A 16921-nucleotide genomic window follows, 5' to 3' on the forward strand; every position below is an offset into this window, starting at 1 on the left:
AGGCAGACGCATTGTCTCGGCTGTATGACATAGAGGAGCGGCCCATGGATCCCACTCCCATACTCCCAGAGTCGTGTTTGGTGGCGCCAGTAGTGTGGGAGCTGGACGCGGACATTGAGCGGGCGTCACATGCAGAGCCCTCTCCTCCTGAGTGTCCAGCTGGTCGTCTGTACGTTCCGTCTGCTGTCCGCGACCGATTGATTTATTGGGCTCACACATCACCCTCCTCTGGTCATCCTGGGATAGGTCGGACGATGCGCTGTCTTGATGGGAGGTACTGGTGGCCCACTTTAGCTAAGGACGTGAGGATTTATGTTTCCTCCTGTTCGGTGTGCGCCCAGTGCAAGGCTCCTAGACACCTGCCTAGAGGTAAGCTTCTACCTTTACCCGTTCCTCAACGGCCGTGGTCGCACCTGTCAGTGGATTTTTTGACTGATCTTCCACCTTCACAGGGTTACACCACGATCCTGGTCGTTGTGGATCGGTTCTCTAAGTCCTGTCGTCTTCTCCCTTTGCCCGGTCTCCCTACGGCCTTACAAACTGCAGAGGTCCTGTTTACACATGTTTTCCGGCACTAGGGGGTGCCTGAGGATATAGTGTCTGATCGGGGTCCCCAGTTCACGTCAAGGGTCTGGAAGGCGTTCATGGAACGTCTGGGGATCTCGGTTAGTCTTACCTCAGGTTTTCACCCCGAGAGTAATGGGCAGGTGGAGAGAGTTAACCAGGATGTGGGCAGGTTTCTGCGGTCCTATTGCCAGGACCGGCCGGGGGAGTGGGCGAAGTTCGTGCCCTGGGCAGAGATGGCCCAGAACTCGCTACGTCACTCCTCCACTAACCTTACCATAATACACATTGAAAAGGGGTATCAGCCGGTTCTGGCTCCTTGGCATCAGAGTCAGACCGAAGCTCCTGCGGTGGACAATTGGTTTCGGCACGCTGAGGAAACCTGGGAGGCAGCCCACGTCCACCTTCAGCGTGCCATAAGGCGTCAGAAAATTGGCGCAGACCGTCGCCGCAGTGAGGCTACGGTGTTCGTACCAGGGGACAGGGTCTGGCTCTCGACCCGAAACCTGCCCCTCCGCCTGCTCTGCCGGAAGCTGTGTCCGCGGTTTGTGGGGCCGTTTAAAGTCCTGAGGAGAGTGAACGAGGTATGTTATAGGTTACAACTGCCCACTAATTACCGTATTAACCCCTCGTTCCATGTGTCTCTCCTCAGGCCGGTGGTGGCTGGCCCGCTACAGGAGGCTGAAGTGCGTGAAGTTCCTCCGCCTCCTCTAGACATCGAGGGGGTCCCGGCGTACTCTGTTCGATCCATTTTGGATTCGAGACGTCGGGCGAGGGGCCTTCAGTACCTCGTGGACTGGGAGGGGTACGGGCCGGAGGAGAGATGCTGGGTTCCGGTGGAGGACGTTTTAGATCCTTCCATGTTAAAAGAATTCCACCGCCTCCATCCGGATCGCCCTGCACCTCGCCCTCCGGGTCGTCCCCGAGGCCGGTGTCGATGCGCTGCTGGAGCCGCGCGTCAGGGAGGGGGTAATGTCACGACTTCTACCGAAGTCGGTGCCTCTCCTTGTCCGGGCGGTGTTCGGCGGTCGACTTCACCGGCCTTCTAGCCATCATCGATCCATTTTTCATTTTCCATTGGTTTTGTCTTGTCTTCCCACACACCTGTTGTCAATCCCATTCATTACCTGTTGTGTATTTAACCCTCTGTTTCCCCTCATGTGTTTGTCAGAGATTGTTTTATGTCAAGTGTTTATTCTTGGTGTATAGGTGCGCGACGGGTCCTCGTACCCATGTTTATTTGATGTATGTATATTCTCGTGTTTGGAGCATGTCATGTGGACATTTATTAAAAGTCTCCATTTACACTTCGTTTAACTCTCCTGCGCCTGACTTCCCTGCCACCTATACACACGACGTTGACACATTCTTATGTTTATTAAATGTATTGTATAGTGTGTGTGTGTGGCATGCTTACAATGATGGCAAAAAACAACATTCGAGAGTGCGCTGACCCTGGTGCTAGATGGGATACAGCTGGAGGTTGAATGTTTGAAGAGGTACGGGACTATAAAAAGTTTGGGAACCACTGCTATAGAGGATAAGCAGCCTCTAAAATATATGTAAACAGACCATACATTTCGAAATGTTTGTTTTCTTGGAAAGCTGCGAGTGCTATTATATGATACAATGTCAGTACATGTTGCATTTACAACTTGTCTAAGTCCTTTCATCAACTGATTTCAGCCAGTGTATTGACTGGACTGTTTGAATGGAATGTTGGCATATTGGCAGTTAATTTGAAAAATGTATGGAATCATTCCTCTAAAACTGTCTGCCTAGCTAGCTAACAAACATACAGTCCAGATTAATTCTTCAAATTAATTATTCTACACAGTATCTTATCACAGCTCTGGCAAACCATGGTTGACCAACTCCCTGACCAAAATGGCTGACCCTTTATCCCATCATAAGAAGGTTCATGTCCATTCTAGTATTCTAATTCTATGGTCATTTTGGTTTGTTTACTGTTCTTGTTGGGTCTTCTGGTCCCCACAAGTATAGTAAAACACGTCCACACACATAAACAAAATGGATCTTGTTTGTAACCATCAAGCCTAGGCCTATGAAAAGGAAACAATATGATGTCCATCTAGCCTGGAGGATCAAATGATTGTCCAAAAACAAAGCTTCAGGTGGCACTGGTTGGCTGTCAGTTTGCCTTTCACAAATTTCAAAATACAATTTGAAAAGCACCGTTTGAAAAGCACCATCATCACTACCACACCCACCACGCATAGTGCTGCAAAGATAATACTGATCTGTTAGTAGAATCAAAAAAAAATTCTCAACAGCTTTTGAGTGATTCTGAACGAACAGCACTTTTTTTCAAAGTACCTTATCTTTACCCCAAAATGGCAAAATGAAAACAGAGTTTTAGACATTTTTGAAAATGTATGAAAAATAAAAAAAAATACAGAAATACCTTATTTACAGCCAGCTTGGAGTTTGCCAAAAGGTGCCTAAAGGACTCTTAGACCATGATAAACAAGATTCTCTGGTCTGATGACACCAAGATTGAACTCTTTGGCCTGAATGCCAAGAGTCACATCTGAAGGAAACCTGGCACCACCCCAACGGTGAAGCATGGTGGTGGCAGCATCATGCTGTGGGAATGTTTTTCAGCTGCACGGACTGGGAGACTAGTCAGGATCGAGGGAAAGATGAATGGAGCAAAGTACAGAGAGACCCTTGATGAAAACTTGCTCCAGAGCTCTCAGGACCTGAATGTCCTTGAGTGGCCCAGCCAGAGCCAAGACTTAAACCTGATCAAACATCTCTGGAGACCTGAAAATTTGTTTTTTGAAGTAGCTTATCTTGATATATCGGCACGAGCATATCGGCCATCACCAGTGAGTAGCCTATGCTTTATCTTCATCATTTTGGCAAACTCCAAGAGGGCTGTCATGAGCCTTTTACTGAGGAGTGGCTTCCGTTTGGCCACTTTACCATAGGCCTGATTGGTGGAGAGCTGCAGAGATGGTTGTCCTTCTGGAAGGTTCTCCCATCTCCACAGAGGAAGTCTGGAGCTCTGTCAATGTGACAATCGAGTTCTTGGCCATCTCCCTGACCATGGCCCTTCTCCCCCGATTACTCAGTTTGGCCGGGCGGACAACTCTAGGAAGAGTCTTGGTGGTTTTAAACTTCTTCTATTTCAGAATGATGGAGACCACTGTGTTCTTGGGGATCTTCAATGCTGCAGGAATTTTTTGGTACCCTTCCCCAGATCTGTGGTTTTTGCTCTGACATGCTTTGTCAACTATGGGACCTTATATAGAGAGGTTTGTGGCTTTCCAAATCATGTCCAATCAATTGAATTGACCAAAGGTGAACTCCAATCAAGTTGTAGAAACATCTCAAGGATGATCAATGGAAACAGGATGCACCTGAGCTCAATTTCGAGTCTCATTGTAAAGGGTCTGAATACTTATGTAAATAAGGTATTTCAGTTTTTATTTGTAATACAATTGCAAACATTTCTATAAAAACCTGTTTTCTCACTTTGTCATTATGGGGTATTGTGATGTCATTATGGGGTATTGTGATGTCATTATGGGGTATTGTGTGTAGATTGATAAGGATTTTTTGTTGTTATTTAATCCATTTTAGAATAAGACTAACGTAACAAAATGTGGGAAAAGGGAAGGGGTCTGAATACTTTCTGAATGCGCTGTATTGCAGCAATTACCAAGAAAAGCTAGTTCCTACCGTACCCAACAAATTACAGCAATAGACTAATGACGTTAATTTTACAAAAGGCCTACTTATAACCTCTCTTAAACTAAATACAGAGAACACAGTTAAAAAGACAGATCCAACTTCATTTAGCCAACTCAAATTTCTCAACAGAATTCTATAAAACACGTTTTGCATATTTAAATAACTGGTTTAGATTAATAAATAGGTTACAATAATAACAATGATATGCAAAAACAATAAGGATAAAAACAAATGATTATGAACACGAAAATAAATACATTTCTGAAATTGCATCCTACCTTAATAGCGAGTTGCACACTAGTGCCGTTTGTGTGGTATTAAAAAAAATACTCTGCTAATGTCTTTTATCGTGTAAATGACGTAGAATTGCATGAAATGCGTTCATAGAATCAACCAATAGGTAGCTAGATCCACGCAAAAAAAAACTTTGGAGTTTTCAAGTTTCGGAGTTGTCATGAAAGCCGGATAACGCCCTCGTAAGAAGACGCAACGTGCGGATAGCAGATATAGGAAGTTACAAGTCGTCAAGGACGAGAACAACTTTTCTACAAGATTTTCGATGACCATTCAAATTGCATTAAATCTCAAGTGTCGAGTTGCTGCCAACTAAATCTAAATTATTGTTGCTTTTATGTTCATATTTTACATTATTTTTTACTTTCAGTTGCGTATGTGATTTTTAATACTTTTTTTTATCAACTTGTTTTGGAATCCTGGTGGAAAAGAATCCTTCCTTGTTGTCAACTATAGAGCTGTAGAGCATAGAAATGACCGGACCGTAATGTCAGGTGAGGAATAACATTTCATATCACAGGTGTTGAATGTGCTTGTCTCTGGTTGACATATTATGTAGGGAATGGGCATTAGGGAAATCGTATGAAAGTTGTGAGCTCTGTGAGAATACTGAAGTTTATTGAATTGTGGACGTGAAACAGAAGCATTTGGCATTTTTTTCCTCTGTTCTGGTGTGTCCAGTTTTTTTACAGGCTGAGACAAGACTAGTACGCGCTCGCTTCTCATGGGAACTGGGTTAATTTGTAACTGGGTGTTACCTTTCCCTTTCTTTTCTCTTCTCTAGAAACGTTATCCTGTTAAATCTCTGCACCTCATAAAACCCTGAATAGAGTTAGAAAATGTGTAGCTTATATATGTATATGTCAGCAGAAATAGAATAAAAAGTAATATTCACATTCCCCTTTTTATGTTATTATTTTGTGTTTTGTAAAAGCTAAGATTGTAGAAAGTGTCATGTCACTTGCACTGTAATGTTTCTGTCTGTCTGTCTGTCTGTCTGTCTGTCTGTCTGTCTGTCTGTCTGTCTGTCTGTCTGTGTCTTTCTCTTTCTCTCGTTCCCTTTTTCCCCCTCATTCGTCTCTCTTGCTCTCTCCTGCCCAGTGGTTGCATGCTGATTGGAGGAGGGCAGTGCCAGTGTCAACAAGCAGGATGAGTGTGTCTGACGGTGTGACGAGAACAACCAGCTTGGACGTAGATCAATTACAGCAACGGCAGACCGTCTTCCTCCAGATCTACCCGCGTCTGCCCCAGGACACAGCTGCATGTTGTACCCTCCAGGTCAGCCCTCGGGCCACGGCCGCTACGGTTATCCAGAACGCAGGGGCCACGCTGGGCCTGGACATGACCCGGCACTACGCCCTCCTGGAGGTCAGGCAGGATGGAGGGGCTGAGAGGATGCTAGGGGACTCTGAGATGCCCGTGGAGAGGGTGTTGCTGTGGCCCCCAGGGGCCCGGAACCAGCATCCCCAGGAGGAGGGGTACTACTTCATCCTGCAAGCCCAAAGAAGTGGAGGGGATCTGGGGTCAGGGACTGGCGGTAGTGAGGTACCTTCACTGGAGGAATATGATGACCTGTGCAGCCTCTCCACCCTGACCGAGGACACTATCCTGGCCGCATTGCGCCAGCGCTTCTACAAACACAACATCTACACGTACGCCAGCGGTATCCTGGTCGCCATTAACCCCTTCAAGTTCCTACCCATCTATAACCCGAAGTATGTCAAAATGTACAACAACCAGCCACTGGGAAAACTGAGCCCTCACATCTTTGCGGTGGCGGATGTGGCGTACCACACCATGCTGAAGAAGCAGGAGAACCAGTGTGTGGTGATATCAGGGGAGAGCGGATCAGGGAAAACGCAGAGCGCCAATTTCCTGATTCACTGTCTGACGGCATTGAGCCAGAAGGGCTACAGCAGCGGGGTGGAGAGGACCATATTAGGAGCAGGGCCTGTCCTGGAGGTAAGGGGATAGAGAGGGTGGTGTGTGTGTGTGTGTGTGTGTGTGTGTGTGTGTGTGTGTGTGTGTGTGTGTGTGTGTGTGTGTGTGTGTGTGTGTGTGTGTGTGTGTGTGTGTGTGTGTGTGTGTGTAATAACCGTGTAACTGACGGTTATGGATGAAGATCGTCATGAAAATAAAACAACTGTCAAAAGCTGTTTAAATAGGCCTCGTCTACGTTCATTTTTTTTAACGATAAAAAAATAAATAATGTTTTACATTGTTTTCATGTATATAATCCTTACCTAATAGCGGGAGTGTTTACTAATTGCTCACTTATACAGTGCTTAGTCTGTCTATTAAACATTCTACATCTCCTCCTCTTTCCAACTGGCCTTTGATGCAGGAGCAGTTAATTTGCGCGATGCGTGGGGGAGTAGACCGCTATAGGCTACGGCACTAAAGTAAAAACTAAATCATAACAATTGTTTGATGTGTGGACTTTTTTGTTGTTGTTGCTTTAATCTCTTCGCCTCATTTCCTGTTGTGCTGCTGGTGCCTTCTGGAAAGACTGAATATTATCTCTAGTAGCCATGTTAGAGCGGTTGTCATGGTTTCTGTGTTATGTTTTTTTTACGAGGAGATAGTGTGTTAGACTTACTATCTATTTTTTATAGTTTCTTAATAAAGATACACTTTGTAGTTTCATAATGCTCAATGACCGCATCTATAAGGTGCTATGAATGTTAATAAAGCAGTATAAGACTTCATAATGAGAAGTGTAACTGATCTAGACTCCAGAGAAGAGACCTTGGCCAGACCTGCAGTAGTTTGAGATTATCTTTGGGTGAAAGACTTCAGATGAGAACTCAGTTGCTATGTGGTAACCAGGCAACTCTAGAGCAGGCAGGAAGCAGGAAGCCATATACACACATGAACGAAGAGCTACTGTTTGCACCCAAAAGTGTGGCCTCAGATTTATTTATTTACAGCTGGATGTGTCAATGAAAAGCTAGACAAACACTATGATTGCGTCTCAAATGGCACCATATTCCCTATATAGTGCACTACTTTTGACCAGAGCCCTATGGTCCCAAAGGGCTCTGGTCAAAAGTAGTGCACTATATAGGGAATAGAGTGCCGTTTGAGAGTCTGTGTTTTTTATACAGCTGTCAGGGTTAGGAAGCAAAACATGCTCTGCCAAAGCTGCATTCCATCTGGTGTGGGGGAATACCTAGTGCAAAGGCCCGTGTCCTACCCCACCCCACGCCTTCCCAAGAAGCACTCTGTTCCCGCCCTTACCCAAGGTGCATTGTGATCCCTAGATTCTTTCTTTTATCTCTGTGAACAGGTCCAACAGGTTTCTCTCAGGGGGTTTTCCTGTTTCTTACCTAAACAGTCCTCTGTTTTTCCTTCTCTCTCTTTCTCATAATCTCTCCATCTGTCATTACGTGACGTTCATTCGCCGTTGGCAGTCATTGTCCGACGCTGAGGCTTGCATAGCTGCAGGAGAAGGGAAGGTCTCTGATTATTTGCGAGAGTATTTTTCAGAGTATTAATTAAGTGTCGTGAGAAGGAAAGGAAACAGGAAATAGTTGTAAATGATTAGGTTGTGTGAAGTGAATTTCCCTCCGGTTTAACTGAGAGGACAGTGTGAACAACAACATGCAGTATAACCACTGACTTAGGACTGTGGAGGTCACAACATTTAGTCAGCCGGTGATTGGCAAGCAAATAACTGTCGGTGTCACGCTAATTGACCGTTAATTAACATAAACACATTTAGCATCGCCTGGCTTCCACACATAGCCTATAAGCCATTTTTTTAAATGTTGAATAAATCCATGTAATATAGCCTGATAGTAGGCTACATGATGCACTTAAATAGAGAATGGAGGATGCTTTTCCCCGTGGTTTATTTTCATGCCAGCCAGGTAGGCTATACTCCTGTTGTAAATATATGTGCTCAATATTAGGAGCGATGATAAATGCATATAGTGGGCCTAGCCTATAGAAAGCTGATGGGATCCTCCTCTTTTTAAGAGGCCATCAAAACTCTGTTTTCTCCTGCAATTGCATAGCCAATAGAAATGTTGTGCAACATGAGCTCATGGTGTGACAGGGCCGTCACAATGGGCTCTCATGAAGTGTTTGATTAGATGTTCCATTACATTTGTATTGATGTCAGAGTGATTAGAGGCACAATAGAGTGCTGAGTACCAGGCAGTTGGCAAGTGTGGTAGGTTTCTAATGACCATCAGCAGCATCAGAGCTTGGAAGAAGCCTTGTTACCGTGACTAAACAGTCATGTGGAATTGGACTGCCTTTGTGACTCATGACTGCCGGTGTGGCGGGTAATACGGTCACCATAACAATCCTAAACATACCTCTGTCTATATGATGTCAGTTTACCTGATGTAACCTTACAGAGATAGTTGTGCAAATCCAGGCAGATCCTTGATTTTGGTCCCCTTTGACCAAATGTCCATCATTAGCTTGATGTTTTTTAACCTTTTTTTAATGTTACCTTTATTTAACTAGGCAAGTCAGTTAAGAACAAATTCTTATTTTCAATGACGGCCTAGGAACAGTGGGTTAACTGCCTTGTTCAGGGGCAGAACAACAGATTTTTACCTTGTCAGCTCGGGGATTCGATCTAGTGACCTTTCGGTTACTGGCCCAACACTCTAACCACTAGGCTACCTGCCACCCACTTCTCACAGTGCTCAGTAATAAAGGGGAGCCTATATCAAGTTTTTAATGACTTCTTTACTAAAGGACACGTACGAAGCTATATCGTGTGTACTACTTCCTTTCCGCCTTCAGGAAGTCAGAAGCACACTAGGTAGTTACTACAGGAACCTCGGTACTGTTTAATGTATACAGTTGGTGCCTTTTTGTCTCTACTCTCTCTGAGTCTAATTAGCCAGTTGCATTACATTATCCATAATCACATGACACTGGATCACTGTATGCATAATGCCCACTCATTAATGAGGATGACCGTTGATTTAAACAACTGATATTAAACACTTTTACCATTTTCTCATTGCTCTTCTGTCTGCACTGAGTGCAGAGTGCTGATCTAGGATCAGGCCCCCCCCTGTCCATGTAATCTTATTCATTGAGATCTAAAAGGCTAAACAGATCCTAGAACAGCAATCCTACTCTAAGACGTTTTATGAAAACAGTACTAGATTCTCTACAGTGTTATGGACGAACCTCTGGTGTCCTGATGGACTGGTGTCCTGATGGACTCCCCATGATGAGGTAACACTATGATGGAGGAGAACTAGACTCCCCCCTTCTCTCGATCTGAGAGCAAAAAACTACACTCTTCACATGGTTAGGAGACGTAAGGCCTCTTCTGCACTGTTCAACCAGTCGAGTAAATGTGGAGGAGGAGTGAAGATGTAGTGTCGCCTTGCTAACATCCAAAAGCTGTTTCCCCTGGAAACAGGAACATCTGGTTGTTGGACTGGGCAGAGACTGGATGTTCTGCTTTTCAAGGGAAATGGCTTTTTGATGTTAACAAGGCGACGCTTTAACGCCTGCCTGACAAGTCCTGCTTACCATATATACAACAACTCTCTCTAATTACACTCCTCTCTCTCTCTCCTTCTCGATTGTTCTCCCTCTCTCACACACGTTTACCATGTCTCTCTCTCTCTCACACACGTTCACCCTGTCTCTCTCTCAAATTCAAATTCAAATTCAAGCTGCTTTATTGGCATGAAAAACATTGTGTCAATATTGCCAAAGCAACAATGTATACAATATACATTGTAATAAAATTATAAACAATGACAAATAATAATATAGAATGGCAGTAAATAAAAATACAAAATTAAATATAAAAATAGTAACAATAAAATGGTAACAGTCAATAATCGAATGTAATGTAATAAAAAAATGAAACTATAACTAACTTATAACTAAATAACTGTTATCTTCACCGTTACATCGGTACTACAACTACTATCATCATTACCACTACTACCACCACCACCATCATTAAACTGCTATCATTACCATTACCACCCATACCACTACTATTTGGAAATATAAACAACAATAATAATAGTAATAACAATAACAGTAATAACAATAAAAGTCATAATAACTCACACACATTCACCCTGTCTCTCTCTCTCTCTCACACACACGTTCACCCTGTCTCTCTCTCTCTCACACACACACGTTCACCCTGTCTCTCTCTCTCTCACACACACACGTTCACCATGTCTCTCTCTCTCTCACACACACACGTTCACCATGTCTCTCTCTCTCTCTCACACACACGTTCACCATGTCTCTCTCTCTCTCACACACACACGTTCACCCTGTCTCTCTCTCTCTCTCTCACACACGTTCACCCTGTCTCTCTCTCTCTCTCTCTCTCACACACACGTTTACCCTGTCTCTCTCTCTCGCTCACACACGTTCACCATGTCTCTCTCTCTCACACACGTTCACCATGTCTCTCTCTCTCTCACACACGTTCACCATGTCTCTCTCTCTCTCACACACGTTCACCATGTCTCTCTCTCTCTCTCACACACACACACGTTTACCCTGTCTCTCTCTCTCGCTCACACACGTTCACCCTGTCTCTCTCTCTCTCACACACACGTTCACCCTGTCTCTCTCTCTCTCACACACACGTTCACCCTGTCTCTCTCTCTCACATACACACGTTCACCATGTCTCTCTCTCTCTCACACACGTTCACCATGTCTCTCTCTCTCTCACACACGTTCACCATGTCTCTCTCTCTCTCACACACGTTCACCATGTCTCTCTCTCTCTCACACACGTTCACCATGTCTCTCTCTCTCTCACACACACGTTCACCCTGTCTCTCTCTCTCTCACACACACACGTTCACCATGTCTCTCTCTCTCTCATACACGTTCACCATGTCTCTCTCTCTCTCACACACGTTCACCATGTCTCTCTCTCTCTCACACACGTTCACCATGTCTCTCTCTCTCTCACACACGTTCACCATGTCTCTCTCTCTCTCACACACGTTCACCATGTCTCTCTCTCTCTCACACACGTTCACCCTGTCTCTCTCACACACACACGTTCACCATGTCTCTCTCTCTCTCACACACACACGTTCACCATGTCTCTCTCTCTCACACACACACGTTCACCATGTCTCTCTCTCTCTCACACACGTTCACCATGTCTCTCTCTCTCTCACACACGTTCACCATGTCTCTCTCTCTCACACACGTTCACCATGTCTCTCTCTCTCACACACACACGTTCACCATGTCTCTCTCTCTCTCACACACACACGTTCACCCTGTCTCTCTCTCTCTCACACACACACGTTCACCATGTCTCTCTCTCTCTCACACACACACGTTCACCCTGTCTCTCTCTCTCTCACACACGTTCACCATGTCTCTCTCTCTCTCACACACGTTCACCATGTCTCTCTCTCTCTCTCGCTCACACACGTTCACCCTGTCTCTCTCTCTCTCACACACACGTTCACCATGTCTCTCTCTCTCGCTCACACACGTTCACCCTGTCTCTCTCTCTCTCACACACACATTCACCATGTCTCTCTCTCTCTCACACACACACACGTTCACCCTGTCTCTCTCTCTCTCACACACACGTTCACCATGTCTCTCTCTCTCTCTCTCTCTCTCTCTCTCTCTCTCTCTCTCTCACACACGTTTACCCTGTCTCTCTCTCTCTCTCACACACGTTCACCCTGTCTCTCTCTCTCTCTCTCTCTCACACACATTCACCCTGTCTCTCTCTCTCTCTCTCTCTCTCTCTCTCTCTCTCTCTCTCTCTCACACACACACGTTCACCCTGTCTCTCTCTCTCTCTCTCTCTCTCTCTCACACACGTTCTCTCTCTCTCTCTCTCTCTCTCTCTCTCTCTCTCTCTCACACACACACGATCACCCTGTCTCTCTCTCTCTCTCTCTCTCACACACGTTCACCCTGTCTCTCTCTCTCTCTCTCACACACGTTCACCCTGTCTCTCTCTCTTGATCTATTTGGCTCTCTGCCACATTTATTGGTGGAAAGTAGAAGTCGTATTGGAAATATTTGAAAGATGAAGATAACATGGTGTTTACGGCACTCTGGAGAGGAGAAGATAACATGGTGTTTACGGCACTATGGAGAGGAGATGATAACATGGTGTTTACTGCACTATGGAGAGGAGAAGATAACATGGTGTTTACTGCACTCTGGAGAGGAGAAGATAACATGGTGTTTACGGCACTCTGGAGAGGAGAAGATAACATGGTGTTTACGGCACTATGGAGAGGAGAAGATAACATGGTGTTTACGGCACTCTGGAGAGGAGAAGATAACATGGTGTTTACTGCACTATGGAGAGGAGAAGATAACATGGTGTTTACTGCACTATGGAGAGGAGAAGATAACATGGTGTTTACTGCACTATGGAGAGGAGAAGATAACATGGTGTTTACTGCACTATGGAGAGGAGAAGATAACATGGTGTTTACGGCACTATGGAGAGGAGAAGATAACATGGTGTTTACTGCACTATGGAGAGGAGAAGATAACATGGTGTTTACTGCACTATGGAGAGGAGAAGATAACATGGTGTTTACTGCACTATGGAGAGGAGAAGATAACATGGTGTTTACTGCACTATGGAGAGGAGAAGATAACATGGTGTTTACTGTGCTATGGAGAGGAGAAGATAACATGGTGTTTACTGCGCTATGGAGAGGAGAAGATAACATGGTGTTTACTGCACTCTGGAGAGGAGAAGATAACATGGTGTTTACGGCACTATGGAGAGGAGAAGATAACATGGTGTTTACTGTGCTATGGAGAGGAGAAGATAACATGGTGTTTACTGCACTATGGAGAGGAGAAGATAACATGGTGTTTACTGCACTATGGAGAGGAGAAGATAACATGGTGTTTACTGCACTCTGGAGAGGAGAAGATAACATGGTGTTTACTGCACTATGGAGAGGAGAAGATAACATGGTGTTTACTGCACTATGGAGAGGAGAAGATAACATGGTGTTTACTGCACTATGGAGAGGAGAAGATAACATGGTGTTTACTGCACTCTGGAGAGGAGAAGATAACATGGTGTTTACTGCACTCTGGAGAGGAGAAGATAACATGGTGTTTACGGCACTCTGGAGAGGAGAAGATAACATGGTGTTTACTGCACTATGGAGAGGAGAAGATAACATGGTGTTTACTGCACTATGGAGAGGAGAAGATAACATGGTGTTTACTGCACTCTGGAGAGGAGAAGATAACATGGTGTTTACGGCACTATGGAGAGGAGAAGATAACATGGTGTTTACTGCACTCTGGAGAGGAGAAGATAACATGGTGTTTACTGCACTATGGAGAGGAGAAGATAACATGGTGTTTACTGCACTCTGGAGAGGAGAAGATAACATGGTGTTTACTGCACTATGGAGAGGAGAAGAAAACATGGTTTTTTATGCACTATGGAGAAAGTATCATGAATGAGAGTTTGTGATTGAATTGCGGGAATTGGTTTGTGAGCGCAAAACCTCGTGGGTCGCCCAGGAAATGTTACTCTTCTAATCATAGATGTCGATCAGGAAGTTCTACAGTTATGTTGTATTTCCTTGTTTATTGAAGGGAGTTATCTGTTTGCCCCCTGATGGAAATTTGACTGTCAAACAGTTCAAGTTAATGGTTTGTTAAAGGTACTGCTACAGAATTAGTTTTTTCCATTTATATTTTGAGGTTGGACGTCACCCTGTTAGACAGTATGTGTTACACCTCTGCTGATTGCCATCTCGTTAGTCGGAAGGTGTTTCACCTGTGCTGGCCCAAGTGCTATTTAAGAGTGGTTGGCCCAATGTTCCAGTTGTCTTGAGATGTGGAGGGTTAACACCTTTATTTGGCACGCCCTATTTGATAAAGCATGTTTGTTTTTGTAAAAAAAGGCTCCACCTTTTGGTTTGCTTCCTGTCTTTAAATTTGGTGTAGGTTTTAATTTGGTTTGTCTCTTTTTGGGCAAATTTTGTGGGCGCTCATGGTGGGTGTCTTAAGTCCCAGGCTGCGATTCAAGCTCATAAAAGACACACCCTCGTCCACTTACCCTCGTCCACTTACCCTTGTCCACTTACCCTCGCCTTACGCCCTTAGGGGAATCCCCGTCGCCATCTTGGAGGGCGGTCCAAATGATTAGCCAAGCAAGGGATGTTTGCAACATAAGACCCTTTTAGACGAGTTTGCGAGTGTACAATTATGTTCACTCCGGAGCCTGAACCTCCCCATAATTACATTTGTGACGATTGTACATCCGCTAAGAAAAATCTAACTTAAAAACAAGGGAGAAGTCAACATACAAGTGTAAGTAAAAACGAATGTAAAAAGGTTAGAAATTGTGCTACTAATGCACGACGGCACAAACACGTCTCATAAATGTGATGTTTGGTTTGTTTGGTTATATTTTGGAAATTGTAGAAATAAAACATTTTCCTCCTTCAGAAGTTCCAACTAGGCAGGCTAACGTTAGTTAGCTAGCAAATTAATTAGCTATCATACAGTAGGTATATATTAATAATTATATATTTAATATTAGTAGACATGCAATCATAATTGACTGTAGTGCATATAAAGCACCCACAAGCTACCGGTGGCAGAAAACACAATCATCGTGGGATGAACGAGTGACGAATTTCCAGGCGGTCCATTTACAAGTAATTCTTTCCTCCCTCGCCCTGCAAGTGTATACTCGTCAAACGTCATGATGCGTCATCAGAAGTGTCCACTTCATTTGAGGGGATAGGGTGTGTCTTTTAAGTGTTTGGACTGCAGCCCTAGTTGTTGTTGCTAGGCAACTTTCAGTGGACAACCCCATGGGTGTCTTTCAGAACGCCTCCTAAAACCACACCTGGTTTGATTTGGTTGTAGTTAGTAGCTCTTCGTTAGTTTCCTCTTCTGATTTGGTTCCTTGCTGGGGTATGTAACACCAGCACAGGTGAAATGACTTCTAACTAACGAGATGACAAGCCAGCACAGGTGTAACACATACTTTCTAACGAAGTTACACCAATCGGTGCACCTAACCTCCAACCTCGCAATATAAATGGAAAAACCAAAGCCTGTAACAGTACGGGGTATGTGGAAGTAGTATATTCCCAGAAGGGACTTATAAACTCAGCAAAAACAAGAAACGTCCCTTTTTCAAGACCCTGTCTTTCAAAGATAATTTGTATAAATCCAAATAACTTCATAGCTCTTCATTGTAAAGGTTTTAAACACTGTTTCCCATGCTTGTTCAATGAACCATAAACAATTAATGAACATGCACCTGTGGAACAGTCGTTAAGACACTAACATCTAACAGACGGTAGGCAATTACGGTCACAGTTATGATAACTTAGGACACTAAAGAGGCCTTTCTACTGACTCTGAAAACACTTAAAGATAGATGCCCAGGGTCCCTGCTCTTCTGCGTAAACGTGCCTTGGGCATGCTGCAAGAAGGCATGAGGACTGCAGATGTGGCCATGGCAATACATTGCAATGTCTGTACTGTGAGACGCCTAAGACAGCGCTACAGGGAGACAGGACGGACAGCTGATCGTCCTCTCAGTGGCAGACCACGTGTAACAACGCCTGCACAGAATCGGTACATCCGAAGATCACACCCGCGGGACCGGTACCGGATGGCAACAACTGCCCGAGTTACACCAGGAACGCACAATCCCTCCATCAGTGCTCAGACTATCAAAAATAGGCTGAGAGAGGCTGGACTGAGGGCTTGTAGGCCTGTTGTAAGACAGGTCCTCACCAGACATCACAGGCAACAACGTCGCCTATGGGCGAAAACCCACCGTTGCTGAACCAGAAAGGACTGGCAAAAAGTGCTCTTCACCTACGAGTTGCGGTTTTGACTCACCAGGGGTGCTGGTCAGATTCGTGTTTATCGTCAAAGGAATGAGCATTACACCGAGGCCTGTACTCTGGAGCGGGATCAATTTGGAGGTGGAGGGTCCGTCATGGTCTTGGGCAGTGTGTCACAGCGTCATCGTACTGAGCTTGTTGTCATTGCAGGAAATCTCAACGCTGTGCGTTACAGGGAAGACATCCTCCTCCCTGATGTGGTACCCTTCCTGCAGGCTCATCCTGACATGACCCTCCAGCATGACAATGCCACCAGTCATACTGCTCGTTCTGTGCAAGACAGGAATTTCAGTGTTCTGCCATGGCCAGCGAAGAGCCCGAACCTCAATCCCATTGAGCACATCTGAGACCTGTTGGATCGGAGGGTGAGGACTAGGGCCATTCCCCCCCAGAAATGTCCAGGAACTTGCAGGTGCCTTGGTGGTAGAATGGGGTAACATCTGACAGCAAGAACTGTCAAATCTGGTGCAGTCCATGAGGAGG

The 16921-nt window shown here is 44.9% G+C and overlaps 1 protein-coding gene across 2 annotated transcripts in view; it reads left to right on the forward strand.

Moving 5' to 3' along the window:
• The first annotated feature begins 4739 nt into the window (after positions 1-4739).
• Positions 4740-16921, forward strand: part of LOC129813577 (unconventional myosin-IXb-like) — an 85989-nt gene continuing 73807 nt past the window's right edge. For both annotated transcript variants that reach the window (XM_055865897.1, XM_055865899.1), the window contains exons 1-2: positions 4740-5072; positions 5680-6540. In XM_055865897.1, coding sequence (XP_055721872.1) covers positions 5728-6540 — 813 coding nt within the window. In that variant the 5' untranslated portion in view covers positions 4740-5072; positions 5680-5727. The remainder of the gene's footprint in view (positions 5073-5679; positions 6541-16921) is intronic.

Source organism: Salvelinus fontinalis, chromosome 17, assembly GCF_029448725.1.
Source record: "Salvelinus fontinalis isolate EN_2023a chromosome 17, ASM2944872v1, whole genome shotgun sequence".
Lineage (NCBI taxonomy): Eukaryota > Metazoa > Chordata > Actinopteri > Salmoniformes > Salmonidae > Salvelinus > Salvelinus fontinalis.